Source organism: Phoenix dactylifera, chromosome 4, assembly GCF_051530095.1.
Source record: "Phoenix dactylifera cultivar Ajwa chromosome 4, Ajwa_hap1_PhDact_Kaust_v1.1, whole genome shotgun sequence".
Lineage (NCBI taxonomy): Eukaryota > Viridiplantae > Streptophyta > Magnoliopsida > Arecales > Arecaceae > Phoenix > Phoenix dactylifera.
Genome location: NC_143193.1, coordinates 7,115,109 through 7,136,624, shown reverse-complemented (window position 1 = coordinate 7,136,624; position 21,516 = coordinate 7,115,109). Strand labels below are relative to the sequence as shown.

Sequence of the window (21,516 nt, the reverse complement as noted above, 5' to 3'; positions counted from 1 at the left end):
AACCTAGCCCTGATCATTGCCGGCATCTCAGAAGAGGGAAGAGCTCCAGATCTCAGGAAAAATAAACGCATGCCAACTTAGCTTAAAAAGATGTAAATAAATAGCCATACCTAGCCCAGGAGCTCCAGATCTCTCTTTCCACTATCCACAGCCATCACTGCAAAAGAGAGAGAGAAAAAAATTCAATCAAAGTTTGTTCTCTGAAACTATATCATTTATCCTAAAAAAAAGAAAGAATGAAGAACGAAAAGAGAAAAGAAGATGAAAAAGAAAAAAAAAGGAACAAAAAGAATAAAAAAAGAAAAAAAATGAAGATAAATAACAAGGGAAAATATGAAAATCCCACCAGTCGATGGAGCTATCGTCGACGGTGAGGACGTGCAGCACTCCGCCGGTGCTCATACACCCTCTCTCCGTCGCCATCCACTGTTCTCCTCCGTCGCCATCCCCTCTCCGCCGGATTGAAACCCTAAAACGAAGTAGAAATATAAATAGAGAGAGGGGATTGAGAGAGAGAGAGAGGAGGAGGAGGAGGAGAGAAGAAAAGGACCATCACTTTCCTTTGGGGTTGGAGCATCTCCTCCACCAATTTGAAGCTGGTCCATGGCCATGGCTCCGGATCAGGGGTTAGGGATAAGGAGGGCGGCAGGCGGCGGGCGGCTGGAATGGTTAGGGATCGAGAGGGGTTTGTATATATGTGGGTGAAATGAGAAGCGTCGTGGGACTTCGACGATGCTATTAAGCGTCGTCTAATCCCTGCTTCGCAGATCTAGTGTTGGGACCGACATCGCTTCTTAAAAGCGTCGGCAAATTTTGGCGCTCGGCCAAAATTACCGACGCTTTTAGGAAGCATCGGCGTATATGCGTTAGCGTTTCTCCTTTTTCCTGTAGTGAAGAAAATGCTAGTTAGCTAAATATTATAACCCAAATAGCAGTAATCTACAACGGAGTGATGACACAGGCCAGTGCTCAGCCATTTTGTTCATGGGCATGCAATAATTTCTCTTCCTCTTGCCTGTGTGGCAAGAAGAGACATGAATGCCTCCTTGGCTGTGGATAGCTTGCTCTCCTTATTCATTGCCCGGGTCCATGCGGCCGAGGCTTGGGCTTCCGCTGACTAGATCTGATCTTCGGGATGAGGCTATGAAACCTCATCAGTTGAACAAAGAAAAGGTTGAGAGGTAGCCTTAGCCTGACTTTGAGAGTTTCCTTTTATAGACCGAGCAGAGAAGGGGGGATTGGTCATCTGATCATCAGGATCGGCGGACTCAAAGATGATCTCGGGAGGTATAAAGTGCTGGGCTCAGACGAGGTCCGTTTTATCTTAGATGAGGACAAACACCTCGTAATTTGGGCCCGATTGGACCTCGGGCTTAGCCTCACCTAGAGGTGACAACTACCGAGCTCGAGGGGAGTGGTCGGACGACCAGCTCTTTCCCAAGGCGTTGACCTCGGTGTCACTAATAATGGTGGAGGAGATGAAGAAAAAAAAAAGCAAACGAGAAGGCAAGGGAAAGAGACCAAGCAGACAAGAATAGATACCCATCAGAAAGTGGAGGAGTATGGAAGATGCTGGAGCCGGAGGGAACTTTGCCGGAGCACAACCCGGGAGCTTGAGCACTTGAGCACTTGGGCAGAGTTGCAAATGAAGCAAGAGTGTAAACTGAGGGGGAGGATTACCCTTATACAGTGGAATGAACCGCCTTGATCAAAGCAATGGTTTGGCTACACAAGCAAATTCAGCCATACGTCAGCTCGAGTTACGATACGGGCGATTCACCAAGATCGCTGCATTAATGACACCTCGGGATAACATCGTAATAATGATAGCTCGGGATAACCCCGTAATAATGATACCTCGAATAGCTCGAATATGGTGATACTTCGAGAAGATCAACCGACACATTTAATGCTCCCTAACAAAAGTTTTGCCCTCGATCGAGATGACGACATGACTTGCATCGTCCAAACTAAAATGCAACTCAACCTCAAAAGTGGGGGCAAGTGATGGGAGAAAAGTTGGACAGCTCAATCTCAAACCGGACTGACCTCCTTGACCTCTGTATAGACCGAGGTAAGTAACTTTGGCCCTAGCTGAGGAGCCACAAAGTTGAGGAGCCAATTGCCATGCACTGATAGCGATTGTTCTAACAACTAATTGTTGTGATAGCACTACAGTCGGTGGACGATCAGCATTGTATGTTGCCCACGCTGTCGTATCAACTTAAGTAATGACAAAATGAACTGTCTACATAAAAGGGCAGTCTGGGGGTCCTTAGGTAGGTCACATTATGTTATATTTACTTAGAGAATTCTACTCTGCTGAAATTTCTTCCTTTCATATTGTTGCCTCTCTATTCTAACTTAGGTATCGAAAGGTCCTCCTTCAGAAATTTTCCAGCGAGTGGACTTCTTGTAGCCATCCTCATAGGAAGCCAAATCTCACATGTACACTTCGGCTATCTCGTTCAGCTCTGTTTCAACCAACATTAGGATTAGTTAAGCTGCACTCCAACCTTGATCCAGAATTCAACAGCAACAGGACTCATTATCATGCATCGTCCTTTAACAAATAACATCGATAAGATATGTTACGGATCTCCACACATGTTCCCTCGTTGAATGGTTCCTAGTGCGGTGGCTGAGTCTCATAATGCTAGGGCCACCATTAATATTATTCCAACCCTTACAACACGATGACGTAAAGCTTAGTACAGGAAAAGGATAGGAACTCTAGGATAATCTTTTTTTTTTTTTTTATCCTCAAAAGATACAATTAAGTCCTTTGATACAATAAGATAAAGCTAGATTTGCGTAGGCATGTATCTAGTATTATATGATTAAGAAAACTTGTAGATGATATCTCAACTGCACAAGATGATACTTTAAAGAACTAAATCTCTCCATTTATATGACAATCATGGCATGAATGAAAGATGGTTACGACTCAAATTGTCACTCATTCTATCACAACAAGGATTGTATAAGAAGACTAATGCTTGGTAGTTGTACAACAATTTCACTATGTATAAGTAAAAGAACTGAGTAATATTTTTTGTAAATATTCAAATGTGAATATCTAACCTCAAAAAAGATAACATAAATTGTGAGCAATGACCAGTATTATTTCATTTAAGAGACATGGAGAAAATGCTAGTTGGCTAAATATTGTAGTCGGAATAACAATAATCTACAGAGGAGTGATGATACGGGCCAGTGCTCAGTCATTTTGTCCATGGGCACGCAATAATTTCTCTTCCTCTTGCCCGTGTGGCAATAAGGGACTGATAGCACTTTATTCGGTGTTGGTGGAGTTTATAAAAACATGAGATGAGTCGGAATGCTCAGCTGCCAAAGAGGAGGGGAATTGGAGTCATTATCATGCAGCATCCTTTGACAAAGAATATCAATACGACAAGTTCCTAATGCGCTAGGTGAGTCATAATGCTCGGACCACCATTAACATTATTCCCACCCTTACAACACGATGACGTAAAGCTAAGTACGGAAAAGTTATAGGAATTGTCGGATAATTTCTTTTTATTCTGAAAAGATACAATTAAACCCTTCGATGCAATAAGATAAAGCTTGATTTGCGTATGCATGTATCTAGCATTATATTATTAAGAAAATTTATAGATGATATCTCAACTGCACAGATGATACCTTAAAGAACTAAATCTCTCCATTTATATGACAATCATGGCATAAATGAAAGATGGTTACAACTCAAATCGTCACCCAATCTATCATAACAAGCATTGTATAAGTAGACAAATACTTGATTGTTGTACAATAATTTCGCTATATATAAATAAAAGAATTGAGTAATATTTTTTGTAAATATTCAAATGTGAATATCTAATCTCACAAATGATAACATAAATTGGGAGCAATGACTAGTATTGTTTCATTTAAGAAACAAGTAAATGTTGGTTAGCTAATTATTATAGTCCAAATAACAATAATCTATACGGCCAATAAAAACTAAGTGACCCTAAGCACCGTGGCGAGAAGCGCGATGATGCTAGAGAGCTCGGTAGTCGGCTGCTCTGGTCGAAGTTGGAGAAGGCAAGCGGCACTTGGTTGCTGCAGTCGAGGTTCTCGTCGGATAGCAGCAATCCGATCTAAAACAGCACAGAGCAAAAAAGTTTTCTAGCCGGAACAGATTTAGCAGGAGACCCTCCGATGCCTAAGTGAGTATGGTTTTTAGTGAATAGAAGGAGGTTATCTCTAAGTCTGCGAGAGTGTTGTTCTTCCTTACTTATCTTCTCCCCAACCCCCCCCCCCCCCACCGCCCTATTTTTTTTTATCCCGCACTATAGGTTGATCGAACATCTTGCTTAACTGAAGAAATTCTAACCTAGATGGTTGGGTGTGTTAAATTTACTAAAGGTGGGCCTGCCATCTACATCAACGGCATCCTTTTAAAACAAAGGTAAGGTGAAGAAGGAGAGGAGTGGAAAAGTAGATGGAGATGAAGAGATTTAGAGATCTCACTCTTCTCTTTGGTGCATTTCTTTTTAGCAATGCTGTGCTTTCAGCACACTCCGCTGTGGCTGCCCCTGCTGCTGTTTACCGAGGCTCCGCATGCAATGGAACTGATATCCATTGCGAAGCAGAGGAGGAGATTGGGTTTCAATTTGTTTCTGAGATCGAGAGGGGGTTTCTGGAGGAGTTCTGTCACGCCCCGAACCCATCACCCGGGTCCGGCACGCAACCGGCCGCATGAGCCCTAGAGCAGTGCCCTAAAAATCATGCAAGGCCTAAGATAAACAACAATTCGATAATTCCACAGTTAATCACTTAAATCAAATAGATAAATCCAACATGACCAGATAATCAAATTGGTTCATTTACAAAAGCTTTCAATATTCATTGATATCAAGATAGACTAAGTAACTAATGACTCTCATACTCGCACTCTACGCTCATCCCATCCATGTCTCTGCATCCTGCAACTCTGAAAAAAAGAAAGAAGAAGGGGTATGACCTTTTCCAACCCAATAAGAATCCCAACAGCCACACACAATAATAATAATAAAATAATCAAAACATCAAATAAATGTCATTTCATCTTTTCAAAAGCTCAACAAACAACAAGTGTATATGATTAGCACATATACACAAATCCTTTTTCACATTATGTGATCCATTCCCGTATTACTCTGATTTTCCAAGTTTTCAGACTTTTCACTTCTGGCTTTGGACTAACCAAGTTCATGACCCAGTCCAAGACTGCACAAATTCCACGCATAAGCTCATGGCAGCTATCCCACACGTAAGCCCGTGGAGGCTATCCTACGCATAAGTTCGTAGAGGCTATCCCACGCGTAAGCCCGTGGAGGCTATCCTACGCATAAGCTCATAGAGGCTATCCCACGCATAAGCTCGTGGCAGCTATCCTACGCATAAGCTCGTAGAGGATATCTCATGACAAGGTTAGTCCAACCTATTTTACATGTCTAGTTTTACATGTTTAATCACATTTCAATCACATCACATATTTTCATAATTTCTCAAAATATGTCATTCCTTCCCAATTTAATTATTCCAATACTTTTATAAGAAACAAAATGCACACCTCATAGTGTCATACAAGCTCAAAAACACATAGCAACATACTGATAAAATATATCCAACGATAAATTCAATATATGCATAAATAAAAGTGCTCAGATGTAGGAATTCTTATAGAAATTGTAGACTGACACAAGCACAGATCCGAATCACAACCTACGAGCTGGGGTGCTAGGTCCCCTAATCAAAACCTCCTGGCTCTGCTGACTCCTTCCCTACAACATCAGTTACAAATCACAAACTAAATTATTTAATATTTAAATATTCTAAACCATAATTCACATCTACTATGGGGTCCACCACCAGGTCCCCAAACATCTCAATCCCTCCAAATCTAGAGCAGTCGGGGTGGCCCGACTTCCACCCTTGTACCACCGGCCTATATCGTCGCCAGCCGTGACCGCAGCCATGCCGACGACGATAGCCGATCCCGGTGAAGAAACCAAGAGAAAGGAAGATCCCTCTCTTCATGGTTGGGAGTACATCTCTCTTTCTCAAATCCTTTTGATCCAAGGGCAACAGCCATGGTGGCTGTGCCCTCTCCTTCCCCAACCCGACAACAACTCGGCCACCATTGGCCGAACCATCATCGGCCACCACTTCAGCGATGATGGCCGGCCAAGAGAGGGAGGGATGAAAGAAAAAGTCGGCAGAGGTCGGAAGGCCCTCTGCCTTCTTTTTCTTCCCTAAGACAAAGAACCCCCCTTCTCCAACCATCATTGACAGAGGGCCACCGTGATGGTGGCTCGGCTCCTCCCACCCGACAGCAGCCACGGTGGCCCACGACCACCGCCGTCGCTGTCGCCCCCGGTGGCCAGCCGCCGTCATCGTCGTCGACGAGAGGGAAAGGGAAAAAGGAAGGAGATGGAGTCACGAGGAAGAAGACCTTGGATCCATCACTCCCCTTCTCCAATAAACCCTAGAAAATCCCTTTCCGACCTCCACAAAAACCCGATCCACCCCATCTGCCATGAATCCCGGCCAACCCGGCGGCCGGCGGCGGCGGAATCCGGAAGAGAGGAGCCGAAACAGGGGTACCCTGTTTCGGACCCTTCTTCGATGATCTCACCGGCCAAATCCCCACCAACGCCACCCAAAATCCTGAAATGGAACGCAAAGGAAGGAGCCACGCTTACCTCGGTCCGGCGGCGTGCTCCGGCAACCTTTCTGGCGAGCAATCGGAGGAGGAAATCCATGAGCACATGCACGGTTCCAAAGTTTTTTCTCTTGATTTGTGGGGAAGGGAGGAGAGGCTTTCCGGCTTCCTCCACGGCCGGCCGGTTCTTGGCTCCGGCGCTCGGTTTCCTCCGGCGATCGGCCTCTCCAACGCCGCCGCCCCCTCCCCTCAAGCGCCCTCCTTCCACGATCGTGCCTAGGGCACGATCGTAAAAGGGAGACGGGCCCGGTCTTTTCGGGCCGGCCCGTTATCCTCTTCTTTTTTTTTGGGTTTTCACATTCTCCCCTCCTAAAAAAATTTCATCCGCAAAATTAACGTACCTGGAATACCAAAGAGTTGAGGGTGTTTGGCTTTTATTTCTTCCTCGAGCTCCCAAGTGGCCTCTCTTTCGGAGTGGTTGCTCCATTGCACCTTTACATAAGGAATGGTCCGACGTCGCAACACTTGATCCTTTCTATCCACAATCCGTACCGGGTACTCTTCATAAGTCAGATCCTCATGCAGACTTATAGGCTCAAAATCTACCACATGGTTCGGGTCCGGAATATATTTCCTCAGCATTGAAACATGAAATACATTATGCACACTTGATAAAGCTGGTGGTAAAGCCAAACGATATGCCACTTCTCCAACTCTGTCCAAGATCTCGAACGGACCAACATACTTAGGGCTCAATTTGCCATGAATCCCGAACCTCATCACACCTTTAGTAGGAGATATTTTCAAGAAAACATGATCACCAACCTAGAACTCTAGTTCTCTTCTCCTATTGTCAGCATAACTCTTTTGTCTACTCTGAGCTATAAGGAGTCGTTCTCTGATCACCTGTATCTTATCCACAGTTTGATGTACTATCTCTAGACCCAATACTTTTCTTTCTCCCACATCATCCCAACAAATTGGAGATCGGCATTTCCTGCCATACAATGCCTCAAAAGGAGCCATCTGAATGCTGGCCTGATAACTATTGTTGTAGGCAAACTCAACCAGCGACAATTGACTATCCCATGCACCACCCAAATCCATGACACAAGCCCTTAACATATCCTCCAAGATCTGAATAGTGCGCTCCGACTGTCCATCAGTTTGTGGATGAAAAGCTGTACTGAAGTCCAGTCTTGTACCAAGAGCTTTATGAAGGCTCTTCCAAAACTGTGACACAAATCTAGTATCTCTGTCCGACACAATTGAAACTGGAATTCCGTGCAGCCTCACAATTTGCTCTATGTACAAACTTGCCAATTTCTCCAGAGAAAAGCCAACTCTAAAATGTAAGAAATGTGCTGACTTGGTCAGTCAGTCAACAATCACCCAAACTGCATCATTACCCCGAGGGGTCTTAGGCAAGGCAGTCACAAAATTCATGGTGATATGCTCCCACTTCCACTGAGGAATGAGAAGAGACTGTAATGGTCCAGCAAACCTCTAATGCTCAGCTTTCACTTGCTGACACACTAAGCACTGTGCAACATACTGAGCTATATCTCGCTTCATGCCACTCCACCAAAACTTTTTCTTCATGTCTCGGTACATTTTAGTACCTCCTGGGTGCACTGTATAAGCTGAGTTATGGGCCTCATCAAGAATCTCTTTCTTCATTTCTGGTACTTTTGGCACACATACCCTGTTCCCGAATCTTAAAGAGCCATCTTCATGCACTCGGAATTCTAACTGCACACCTGACTCTACTGTTTCTCTGATCTTCTGTAACTCTGGATCCTCTTTCTGAGACATCTTGATCTTTTCAATCAGAGTAGGTTGCACTGTGAGAGTAGCCAATTGTACCTTAGGACCATGTAGTCGTATCTCGATCCCTGATCTCCCTAAATCTAATAGAATATGCTTCCGTGTAGTGATCCATGCTGCCAGTCCACTTGAGGATTTTCTGCTCAAAGCATCAGCCACTACTTTTGCTTTCCTCGGATGGTAACTGATAGTCAGGTCATAATCCTTCAGTAGTTCTAGCCATTTTCTTTGCCTCAAATTCAGCTTCTTCTGTGTGAAGATATACTTCAAACTCTTATGATCTGTGAAAACCTCACAGTGTTCTCCATACAAGTAATGCCTCCATATTTTCAGAGCAAAAATTACCGCTGCCAACTCCAAATCATGTGTAGGGTAATTCTGTTCATATGACTTTAACTGTCTAGAGGCATAAGCTATCACCTTCCCATTCTGCATCAGAACACACCCAAGTTCTTTACGAGATTCATCACTGTAGATGGTGAAGCCTTCTGTCCCAGATGGAATAGCTAGCATTGGGGCTGTCACCAAACGCTTTTTCAGCTCTTGAAAACTCTGTTTACAATCATCTGTCCATTCAAACTTTACTTGCTTCTGAGTCAAGCGACTTAGAGGCATGGCAATATGGGAGAACCCCTCAACAAATCTTCTGTAATATCCAGCCAATCCTAAGAAGCTGCGCACTTCAGTTACATTGGTAGGTCTACACCACCCAACTACTGCCTCCACTTTCATTGGATCAACAGAGACACCTTCTTTGGAGATCACATGCCCAAGAAAAGAAATGCTATCCAACCAGAATTCACACTTTGATAGCTTAGCATACAGCATCTTTTCTCAAAGAATTTGCAATACAACCCTTAGATGTTCTTCATGTTCCTGTGGACTCTTTGAATACACCAAAATATCATCAATAAACACTACTACAAATTGATCCAGATAAGGTTTAAATATGCGATTCATAAGATCCATGAAGGCAGCCGGTGCATTTGTCAAACCAAAAGGCATGACCAAAAATTCATAATGCCCGTATCTGGTCCTGAAAGCTGTCTTGGGTACATCCTCTGCCTTTATTTTCAATTGGTGGTAACTAGAACGAAGATCAATTTTCGACAAAACCTGAGCCCCTTGTAGCTGATCAAACAAATCATCAATCCTTGGTAGTGGGTATTTATTCCGTACTGTCACCCTGTTTAGTTCCCGGTAGTCTATACAAAGTCGGAGGCTACCGTCTTTCTTTTTCACAAATAATATAGGAGCGCCCCAAGGAGAAACACTAGGCCTGATAAAACCTTTATCCAGTAACTCCTGTAGTTGTTCCTTCAGCTCTTTCAATTCAGCTGGAGCCATTCGATATGGAGCTTTTGATATTGGACCAGTGCCAGGAATTAAGTCGATGGAGAACTCAATCTTCCTATCAGGGGATAATTCTGGCAATTCATCTGAAAACACATCTGGAAACTCTGTCACCACCGAAATATCCTCTAACTTGGGCTCCTCTTTCTGTGTGTCTAACACAGCAGCTAAGAATCCTTCACAACCTTTCGCAAGAAGCTTCTTAGCCTGTAGAGCTGAGATTAATTTCATTTGATGAGGTGACTTGCTACCTACCAACCCAAACACTGGCTGACCAGGGATCTGAAACTTGATCGTTTTCTCAAAACAATCAACAGTAGCATGGTATGCTGCCAACCAGTCCATTCCAAGAATCAAATCAAAGTCATTCATCTCTAAGACCAACAAGTCTGTATTCATTTCCCTGTCCTCAACGCCCAAAATACAGTTCTTGCAAACTGAATTAACTAATATAACATCTCCACTTGGCGTTGAGACACAAAGATCAAATTCTAATGGCACCGGTGATATTTCAGTATTCTTTCTAACAAAATTGGCCGATATAAATGAGTGGGTAGCACCAGAGTCAAATAAAACATTTGCATCATATGACATTAACCTAATCATTCCTGTACATAGTTACAAGGCACCTAATCACAATCTTTATCCATACATGTACAACATATATAACCTAACCAAATTTATGATATGCCAACAAAAGAAAATATTAGGGATGGATTTATTACCTGTCACCACTGAATTAGAGGCCTTGGCATCCTGCTCTGTGAGTGCATAGACCCGCCCCTGGGTCCTAGGCCTCTGGTGCCCTCCCTCTTGCTGTTGTCCCTCCTGAGGTGCTCGGTTTATAGAGGCTCTCTGAGAAGACTGAGGTGCCTGTCGCCTCTGTGGTTCTTTTCCACTAGGACATACAACAGCCTTATGCCCTTCTTGACCACAAGAAAAACATGTCTCTCCAATCCAAGTGCAATCTCGCTTAAGATGAGGTCCTCCACATCTGTAGCATCTAATGGCACCTCGGGCTTGACCTCTGTTTATGGTGACAACTTGATTCGGTCTCTGATCATTTGACTTGAAGGGTCTACTATTTTGGCTCGGAGAATCAGTAGATCGAAATCTTTTCTTCATATTCTTTTGTCTGGTAGCCTGGGCATTGTCAAGCCCTTTTTCTATCACCAGGGCTTTGTTAACCACATCTTTATGACTAGACAGTTCAAAAGCAACGACTTGTTGTTGAATCCGTCCCCTGAGTCCATTTTCAAATTTTCTTGCTCAGTCACTATTCTCTGATATCAAGGTCGGAGCATATCGGGACATCTCTTCAAACTTTGCTGCATACTGAGCAACTGTCATATCACCCTGCTCCAGTCGGTCAAACTTCCTATATTTTTGGAATCGGATACCCTGTAGAAAATACTTCTCATGAAAAACCTTTTTAAATTCTTCCCAAATGAAGGGGGCATCATCCGGACCAAGCTTCCCTTTCTCCATCTCCCACCAGTCAGCTGCCTCACCCTGCAACATAAAGGTGGCAAAAAGGACTTTCTCCTCATCAGGGCACCTCAGAGCTTGAAAGACTTTCTCAATCTGTTTCAGCCAGCTCTCAGCCTCCATCGGGTCAGCCGTACCTTTAAATGCTGGGGGTGCATACCTCTGAAAATCCAACAGACTGACTCGGTGCTCCGACTGAGCTGTAGTGCCTTGGAACTGTTGCTGTTGTTACTGCTGTTGTTGATACATTGCTTGCTGCTGCTGCAACTGTTGCTGCAAGAACTGTTGCTGTACTTCTACCATCCTCATCACGTCTGCTCTGACAGCAGCTTGCTGTTGCACCATCATTTGCATCAACTGTGAAGCACTTATCGTCTCCTCAAGCTGAATACTTGGTCCTTCGGATGTCCCAATCTTCGGAGCTCCCATCTCTGGAGTACTGCCAGTAGGGTCAATAGTGTGCTCCTGCTGTGGCACACCCCGAGTCGGCGTGGATAAGGTACCTTCCTGCTGTCCAGAGGGTGCCCAAGCCTTGGAGCCATCTGCAAATCAGGTCGGCCTTCTGGCACGCCCCCGACCACGCCCTCGCGCCATATCAACCTACACCATTTTTCCAGCATCAAGATTATCAGATTGAGAAAATTTTGCATCTTTCATATGCTAATCACACCATTTTAATATCTTACGTGTTTAGTGATTTTCCCCACTCAGGCTTACTCGAGCCTAAACCCTAGGATTCCTAAATCTTAAGCTTTGATACCAAATCTGTCACGCCCCGAACCCATCACCCGGGTCTGGCACGTGACCGGCCGCATGAGCCCTAGAGCAGTGCCCTAAAGATCATGCAAGGCCTAAGATAAACAACAATTCGATAATTCCACAGTTAATCACTTAAATTAAATAGATAAATCCAACATGACCAGATAATCAAATTGGTTCATTTACAAAAGCTTTCAATATTCATTGATATCAAGATAGACTAAGTAACTAATGACTCTCATACTCGCACTCTGCGCTCATCCCATCCATGTCTATGCATCCTGCAACTTTGAAAAAAAGAAAGAAGAAGGAGTATGAGCTTTTCCAACCCAGTAAGAATCCCAACAGCCACACACAATAATAATAGTAAAATAATCAAAACATCAAATAAATGTCATTTCATCTTTTCAAAAGCTCAACAAACAACAAGTGTATATAATTAGCACATATACACAAATCCTTTTTCACATTATGTGATCCATTCCCGTATTACTTTGATTTTCCAAGTTTTCAGACTTTTCACTTCTGGCTTTGGACTAACCAAGTTCATGACCCAGTCTAAGACTGCACAAATTCCACGCATAAGCTCGTGGCAACTATCCCATGCATAAGCCCGTGGAGGCTATCCTACGCATAAGCTCGTAGAGGCTATCCCACGCGTAAGCCCGTGGAGGCTATCCTACGCATAAGCTCGTAGAGGCTATCCCACGCATAAGCTCGTGGCAGCTATCCTACGCATAAGCTCATAGAGGCTATCTCATGACAAGGTTAGTCCAACCCATTTTACATGTCTAGTTTTACATGTTTAATCACATTTCAATCACGTCACATATTTTCATAATTTCTCAAAATATGTTATTCCTTCCCAATTTAATTATTCCAATACTTTCATAATAAACAAAATGCACACCTCATAGTGTCATACAAGCTCAAAAATACATAGCAACATACTGATAAAATATATCCAACGATAAATCCAATATATGCATAAATAAAAGTGCTCAGATGTAGGGATTCTTACAGAAATTGTAGACTGACACAAGCACAGATCCGAATCACAACCTACGAGCTGGGGTGCTAGGTCCCCTGATCAAAACCTCCTGGCGCCGCTGACTCCTCCCCTACAACATCAATTACAAATCACAAACTAAATTATTTAATATTTAAATATTCTAAACCATAATTCACATCTACTATGGGGTCCATCACCAGGTCCCCAAACATCTCAATCCCTCCAAATCTAGGGCAGTCGGGGTGGCCCGACTCCCATCCTTGTACCACCGGCCTATATCGTCGCCAGCCGTGACCGCAGCACGCCGGCGATGATAGCCGATCTCGGTGAAGAAACCAAGAGAAAGGAAGATCCCTCTCTTCATGGTTGGAAGTACATCTCTCTTCCTCAAATCTTTTTGATCCAAGGGCAACAACCATGGTGGCTGTGCCCTCTCCTTCCCCAACCCGACAACAACTCGGCCACCATTGGCCGAACCATCATCGGCCACTACTCCGGCGATGATGGCCGGCCAAGAGAGGGAGGGATGAAAGAAAAAGTCGGCAGAGGTCGGAAGGCCCTCTGCCTTCTTTTTCTTCCCTAAGACAAAGAACCCCCCCTTCTCCCATCATCATTGACAGAGGGCCACCGTGATGGTGGCTCGGCTCCTCCCACCCGACAGCAGCCACGGTGGCCCACGACCACCGCCGTCGCCGTCGCCCCCGGTGGCCAGCCGCCGTCATCGCCGTCGACGAGAGGGAAAGGGGAAAAGGAAGGAGATGGAGTCACAAGGAAGAAGACCTCGGATCCATCACTCCCCTTCTCCAATAAACCCCGGAAAATCTCTCTCCGACCTCCACAAAAACCCGATCCACCCCATTTGCCATGAATCCCGGCCAACCCGGCGGCCGGCGGCGGCGGAATCCGAAAGAGAGGAGCCGAAACAGGGGTACCCTGTTTCGGACCCTTCTTCGATGATCTCACTGGCCAAATCCCCACCAACGCTACCCAAAATCCAGAAATGGAATGCAAAGGAAGGAGCCACGCTTACCTCGGTCCGGCGGCGTGCTCCAGCGACCTTTCCGACGAGCAATCGGAGGAGGAAATCCATGAGCACACGCACGGTTCCAAAGCTTTTTCTCTCGGTTTTTGGGGAAGGGAGGAGAGGGTTTCCGGCTTCCTCCACGGCCGGCCGGTTCTCGGCTTCGGTGCTCGGTTTCCTCAGGCGATCGGCCTCTCCAACGCCGCCGCCCCCTCCCCTCAAGCGCCCTCCTTCCACGATCGTGCCTAGGGCACGATCGTAAAAGGGAGACGGGCCCGGTCTTTTCTGGGCCGTCCCGTTATCCCCTTTTTTTTTTTTTTTTGGGGGGTTTTCACAAGTTCTTGCCGGACTCGGAGACTAACCACCGGCTGTTTTTAGAACAAGACCCCCCGCTCACGCCAAGAGCTTTGATCGCGGACCGGCAGATCTGTAACACGGTAAAGGGCCAGCCCTGCGTCAATTGCTTGCCAGGTCCGTCTAACCCGCAGCCTTTCCGAGTCTGCGGAAAGGCCTATTATCGGTGCAATCCGCCGTAATCATATTATGTATTCTTCCTTCCAGCTCTCTGCTAGCCTTTATTACGATTTCTGAATAAAGCAATGCTCATGTAATGACATCGATGGCTAGCAGTGAAAGTTGCATACGCGTATTTTCTTCGTTTGAGGAACTACGTACGTAGGTAATAAACACATACGATTTGTTGCCTTCGATGCCGGAAAGGCCGTGCAAAAAGTGGATGAACTTAGGGGGAGTGTTGAAGTCCGTGATCGTTAGACTAAATGGCTCATATTTGATAAACATACGGTTTGTTTACCTTCAATGCCAAAAGGCCGTGCAAAAAGTAGATGAACTTAGAGGGAGTGTTGAAGTCCCTGGTTGTTAAAATAAGTGACTCATATTTGATAAATACATACGATTTGTTTACCTCCAATGTCAGAAAGATCATACAAAAAGTGGATGAACTTAGAGGAAGTGTTGAAGTCTGTGGTTGCCTGTAAGCGGCTCATATTTCATTGACACGTACGATTTATTTATCTTCAATGCCAGAAAAGTTGTGCAAAAAGCGGATGAACTGAGAGAAAGTGTTGAAGTCTGTGGTTACCAATAAGTAGCTCATAGTTAAGTGGTAGATTGTATTATAATCCAACGGAGCAAATCGACGATATTTGCTTATTTTTGGGATAATTATCTAATATTTTATTTTATCAGAGATGCTCATAGAAGTTGGAACTTCGAGACTAGAATTTAAGTATAAAAATTTTGTAACTTTTTTTTATTTTTGGAGATAGTAAAATTAGAGCCGTTTTTTTCTTTCGTGGATATAATTACATTGCCAAACCACATAAAATTTTTATATTTGATTTCTTTCTCTCTTTCCCTCTTAATTCTTTGCATTGTACTTCATCACTAAATTCCTGCGATTTACCCAACACCTGACATCAGGGCCGCGTGTGTGGGTTTTTGGTTTCACGTGAGAGGAAGAGGGTGAGGCGTCTTCTCCTAAAAAAATAAATAAATAAATAAATAAATAAAGTGCCGCGGGCATTGTGCTTCACGTTAACGGGGAGGGGCGCATCGGGGGGTTTTGTGGGTGCTCTCTCTCCCAAAGAGCAAAAAAAAAACAACTCACCTCTTTCTTACCCTTTCCCGAGTGGGTTTCTTATTTACGGCGGCTCCCGTGGAGGAAAGGGAACGGCCACGACCAAAGAGGAGAGGAGCCCCATCGCGCTACCGCTTGCATCCCCATCGCCGACCTTGCCGGACCCGGAGGAGACGAGGCCCTTGTCGTGCCATCGCCGTGCCGGATTCGGAGGAGAAGAAGCCTCGTCACGCTCGACTCCGCCCGCATCCGCTGCCCCGCGCGCCGCTGCCTGGGCCGCCGTTGTGTGATCAGAGAAGTAGAAGAGGAGAAGTATTCATGCTCTTGCTTACTGATTCCACATTACACATGTACCTGAGAACACTACAGGAAAAAGGAGTTTTAACGACGCTTTTTTGCCGACGCTTACTACAAGCGTCGGCAATTTTCCGCAGAGCGCCAAAAATAGCCGACGCTTTTTAAAAACATTGGCAATATACGACGCTCCTTAGCGTCGTCGTAGAGTTGGCCTAAGACGACGCTTATTCGCGTCGTTGAAAACCAAATACCCCTCAAAACCCGCGTCCGCCCTCCTCCTCCATCCTCGATCGACATATCAAGCCCTAATAGCCGCGCGACCCTCCTCTGCCTCCTCCTCCTTCCTCTCCGGCGCCGACCGTTGTCCCGTCCTTCTCCCTCCTCTCTGGCGCCAAGCGACGTCCTCTCCTCCTCCCTCCTCTGCGGCGCAACCTCCTCTCTTACTCTCTCCTCTGCAGCGCTGACCGGGAGAGCCTTGAAGGTATGATTGTTCTTCCCCTTTTTCGAATCCATTGTTTTCTTTCGGTTTGATCAGATTGTTGATTGAATCCCTCTTGTGTTTGATCATTTGGGAAGAAACCTTTTGTTGGATTTTTGTTTTTGTGGATCCGTAGAAGGTATTGGATTAGGATTCTCTCCGGCGAACTGGACCACACTATCTAAGAGAAGAGAAAAGAGAGAGGCCCTGGGTCACAGACTCAGTATTTTCTTTGCCGTTTCCATAGACTTTTTTTTTTCTTTCATCTTTTTCTTTTTCTGATTCACGGTTTTTGCTTTCTGACTTTCGAATGCTTTTCCTCCGCCTCCACGCTCTCCAAAACCTAGGGTTTCTAGTGTTTCCTAAGCGCCGACCCTTGTCCCCTCCTCCTCCCTCCTCTCCGGTAGCGGCGGTCCAGCATTCGGCGTCCTCCGCACCCTCTCCTCTAACCGCTTCTCCCGACGAATCTCCGGCTGAAGGTATGGAAGATATTTTTCTTGTTCCATTCTAATTTCACAGTTTTGATCTCGTGATAGCGTTATAATCTCTAAATGTTTTGATTAACTTGGTGAAATATAGTGTTGGTAAAATGAAGAATAAAGAAAATGAGCAATAATCAGCATTTTATGACTTTTGTATTTCAAATTAGTATCGCTGAGTCTGTCACTGGGGCAGAAAAGCTGCTAACTTTATGAAAGAATCTTATCTGTGAAAAAACATGTCCAGATAAGCCATGGAAATAACCAGAGCACTTGGCTTTAGGCATGTTGAAACTTTCAGGGTGACATACCAAACACCTGTGGCAATCAGGATTATTCTCATCCAACTTAAGCAGCAGCTTGACAGCCTGAAAATATAAAAGCATTAAGATAAAAGAGATAAAAGATAAGTAGTTATACAATCACATAAAGTAAGGCCTCAGTTAATGTAATTGAAGATATGAAAAGTGCATCAATGACTTTGCATGTTTGATAAAATAAACCTAATTCAGGGCTTCTGTTTTAGAATGCAGCTGAGCCTAGCTATTTCGGCTGTTTTGACACCTGAATTTTGCTTTTTTCCGTCACATTGACTGAGTCATGTATATAGATGACTCCGGTTATATTAATCAATTGTACAATAACAGACATGGAATACTTCTTTTCTTAGTTCATTTCAGCACGTAACTAGGAAAATACCTGAAACTATCTAAATAAAACTAACCATATTTCCAAGCATTTGGAAGATGCATAAATATCAAGGCCTAAAGAGAATTAGATGATTAACTAATTGACTGCATGCACACACATCACATATATCTTGAACAGGTGTCAAGTATCAAGAAATGTAAAACCCAAGAAAAACATTCTAGCTAAACTGGGTGGCGTAAATGAGAATACAGCATTTGCTGTTGAATATGAACACACTTATTCAGATGATAACTTTGTGGTGCCAACCACTTGAAATTTGCTTAACATGATAATTTAAGTAACAACTGCCTCAACAACTGTATGTATGTTCAGAAAAACTGGCTACTGGTCCAGAGATATGAGACATTTCATACCACGGAGAGAGTTTATATATTCGAGTGCACACAAAAGAAGGGGTTGGAGGGGTTTTTCAGCAAGAGTGATAAAACACAGGACTCGAGAAAGTTTACTGGCATTTACTTGAGAAAGTTCAGTGAGAGGGGAAGTTAATAAAAGTTTTCGAAACTAATAAGGCAACAGAAAAGAAATGCTGAAGTGGATTTACATCATAATTAGAAGCAAGAAAAGAGCATTGACTTGGTTCAACTATTCATAAATGTTTGAAATGAATCTTGTGGTCTTACAATGTTTAAAACACAAGAAACAACCTGGTGAAACAGACATATTCTATTGCAATTCATTTAGATTTTATTTATTATTTAACTAATATTGCTTCTTTTTGTGCATACTAGGTAACAACATGCCGCGAGGAAAACGATTCAGAGATGTTGAGTTTCAACACACATCCGTGGGATCTTCTTCCGATCAGTCCCAACAGCCCGACAAGCCCCAGCAGCACAAGTCTCAGTCTGCGCACGTGCCACCTGTTGATTGTCCAGACATGGATGACGTGCACATCCAGAATAATTTGATTTACATTTTTTATATTAATTTTTCTTACAATCCATGGATATTTTATTTTATTTTTATAGATGGACTGGGGAGAGTGAGGAGGACACGAGGACCCACTCGAGCACAGGACGTGTGGAGCCTACGTGAGGATGAAAAAATCGTCGTCCAATGCAATGAACTGGGGCAGCCTATCAAGAGGCTGCAAGCATTTTATCGACTTTTCTAGGATCGGTTGCGCGGAAGGGTCAGTTGTGTCCGCTCAACTATACGAAATGGAATGAAATGCTTCCTTCGTATAAGGTTGAGCTTCTTAAAGTTATTGAGGTAAAGAATTGAATTTGCTTACTATCACAATTTTATTTTTTGATTTATCATTGTTATAACATTCTTGACTTTGGTATAGAAAAAGTTTGTCCTTCCTGCAAATAGCCATGATTGGGTGCTGAAGTTCGTCAACCACAAATGGAAAGAATATAAGGCGAAACTAAAGGCGGACTGGAAGCACGTGGGCATGACTGAAGAGGAGGGGGCTCGTGTTTGTCCTCCTGATGTAATCCCTCATCAATGGAGGGAGCTTGTCCACTACTGGTTTTCAGAGAAAGCTCAGGTTGTGTATATTTTTTTCAATTCCTTAGATTGTATTTACTAATAATATAGATTACAAATTTATACATTAAATATATTATATTGTTTATTCTTTTTTTGGGAAGACATATTTCAACATTGGAAGAGCTGCACGAGCCTCTCAGACTGTTCCTCATACTTCAAGCTCGATGAGTTATGCTAGGCGTAGAGCTGAATTCGTAAGTTATTTTGAAACTCTTTGAAACTATTTTAAAATATTCTATCATATAGCATGTATCATGATAACTAGTTTGTCAATATACTTTTTGTTGTAGATGGATGATAATGGGAGGGAGCCTGGTAAAGTGGAGTTTTATAAGATGACTCACACCCACCGAAATGGTAGCTTTGTTCGGAAGGAGGCAAGAGATATAGTTGTATGTATTCATCTTTGAATCTTTCAACGATATTATTATTAGTTCTATTATTGCCATACATTAATATGACTTTTTCTTTTGTGCATTATAGGACAGGGCAACAACTCTTATTTCAGAGCGTGTCGGAGAGTCATCATCATCCGACGCGACTAGTCATGTCGAAGCTCAGGTGCTCGCCGAATTATTAGGCCCAGAGCGTTATGGTCGAGTGAGGGGTTATGGCATTGGAGTTACCCCCACTCAGTTGTCTGCAGTGGGAATGTATACAAGAAATGTTGGAGAAGGTAGCAGCAATGCAGAAGTTAGTAGACTTCGGGCAACAATTGAAGATATGAAGGATCGCCATCAGGCAGAGTTGGCGGAGCTGAAGCAGAACCAACAAACTTTGCGGTCTCAGCTTGAATTAGCAGTTTAAGCCGACGCTTTAGTGCGTCGGCAAAAGCTCATATGCCGATGTTTCAGTAAGCGTCGGTAAAGCATAGGTTTTGCCGACGCTTTCCTTAAGCGTCGGTAAAAACTTTTCCCACTCAGGTATAGCCGATGCTTTTGCGACGCTTTCCATTGCGTCGGCTGGGTTTTTACCGATGCTAAATAGCGTCGGTAAAGGCTATAAAAAACGCCGGAAAAAACTATTTTTCTTGTAGTGGAACCACACGACAACCAGAGACCATGCATTGTTGGTTTCTTTTCTATCTTACCGAAGAAACTCTTATTCCCTTCTTGCATCTCCCGTGATGGTAGGCCTCCCTTTCCTATCCAAGGAATCCTTTTAAAGCTAAAGCCATCATCTCCTTTTGTAAGGTGTAGGGGAGAGAGAGAAAGATTTAGATCAGAAAAAAAAATGATAAACTGCTACTGTGCAAGAAAGTCATTTCCTCTGCAGCAGAAAAGTGTTCATGATCGGCCCTTCTTTATTCCTTTGCTTTCTCTAATCTGCAAAACAACAAGCATAAGGCACTTCTTAGTTAGAAATTTTTAGATATTTATCACCCAGTTCATAAAATTTGGATGTTATGCAATAAAATTTTATTTATTAGACTTATCAGCCCTTAGACTTGCTTGCCTCTACCTAGTGATAAAATGACCTATATGGCCTCATTTATCTATCAAGTTAAGGGAGAAAGAATTTTCTTCCAGATTAGACTTAAGGTTAGACCACAGTCTCTTCTCAAACACACACTGTAACTATAGAAAGAAATTATTTCCTTGGCAGCAAATGAGTGTCCAAAATCTCCTCTTTTTTATTCTCTTGCATTCTTTTGTATGTACAACTATAAGCAGTGGACATTTTTTAATTAGAAATTTTTAAATATTAGTTGCTACATATTTTTTATTTGCTTAATTTCTTAAAATTTCTATATTAATCAGTAAAATTTTATTTATATGACTTGTTAGTCCTTAAAATGACCTATATTTCCTCATTTGTCTAGCAAGCACTACATCATGTTTCAGAAGTTCTTTGTTTATTACCCACAATATTTAATGTTAGCTATCAATTAGGAGTGATAAATCCACACAAAATTATTTTTTGTGATCCAAAAAGAAAGTAAGCAAACCGCACCTGAGCTGTTTTGAAAAATCTAATGCCACCGGCAATAGAAGCTTTATAACCGAGGGTATACTTGGAAAAATATATTGGGAAATATCGATTACTATTAATTGGAAACTCACATAAAATTTCGATGATAAATGTTCAACCACCACTTGCTTTGCGGTAAGAAAACATATTGTTAGAGAATAAGGAAATAATGCCTACGTTTCTCTCTCAATCTCTCCAACTAGCATAACTCTTTAGTAGACATATAGACCAATGCTTTTTTTTTTTTTGCTAGAGCGGGTGGATTCATACCTGACGAGTATGAATGCACCCAATAAATTCAGAAAACAAAATACCCCAAAGTGCCCGGGGTACCTTACCGTCCC

The 21,516-nt window shown here is 43.3% G+C and overlaps 1 protein-coding gene across 1 annotated transcript; it reads left to right on the top strand.

Moving 5' to 3' along the window:
- The first annotated feature begins 19,002 nt into the window (after positions 1-19,002).
- On the top strand, positions 19,003-21,173 carry LOC149753626 (uncharacterized). The gene is made up of 4 exons (XM_089930079.1): positions 19,003-19,199; positions 19,303-19,395; positions 19,492-19,593; positions 19,685-21,173. Exons 1-4 carry the CDS (start codon positions 19,104-19,106, stop codon positions 20,006-20,008), a joined length of 615 nt encoding a protein of 204 aa, XP_089786205.1. The 5' UTR covers positions 19,003-19,103; the 3' UTR covers positions 20,009-21,173.
- Positions 21,174-21,516: the final 343 nt, after the last annotated feature.

What these genes read in the sequence shown, in the direction of transcription:
- LOC149753626 (XM_089930079.1), top strand. Translation starts at nt 19,104, where the DNA reads ATGACTGAAGAGGAGGGGGCTCGTGTTTGTCCTCCTGATGTAATCCCT. An exon ending in GGTTTTCAGAGAAAGCTCAG is followed by an intron (nt 19,200 to 19,302) that starts GTTGTGTATATT and finishes TTTTTTGGGAAG; the next exon opens with ACATATTTCAACATTGGAAG. An exon ending in AGGAGGCAAGAGATATAGTT is followed by an intron (nt 19,594 to 19,684) that starts GTATGTATTCAT and finishes TGTGCATTATAG; the next exon opens with GACAGGGCAACAACTCTTAT.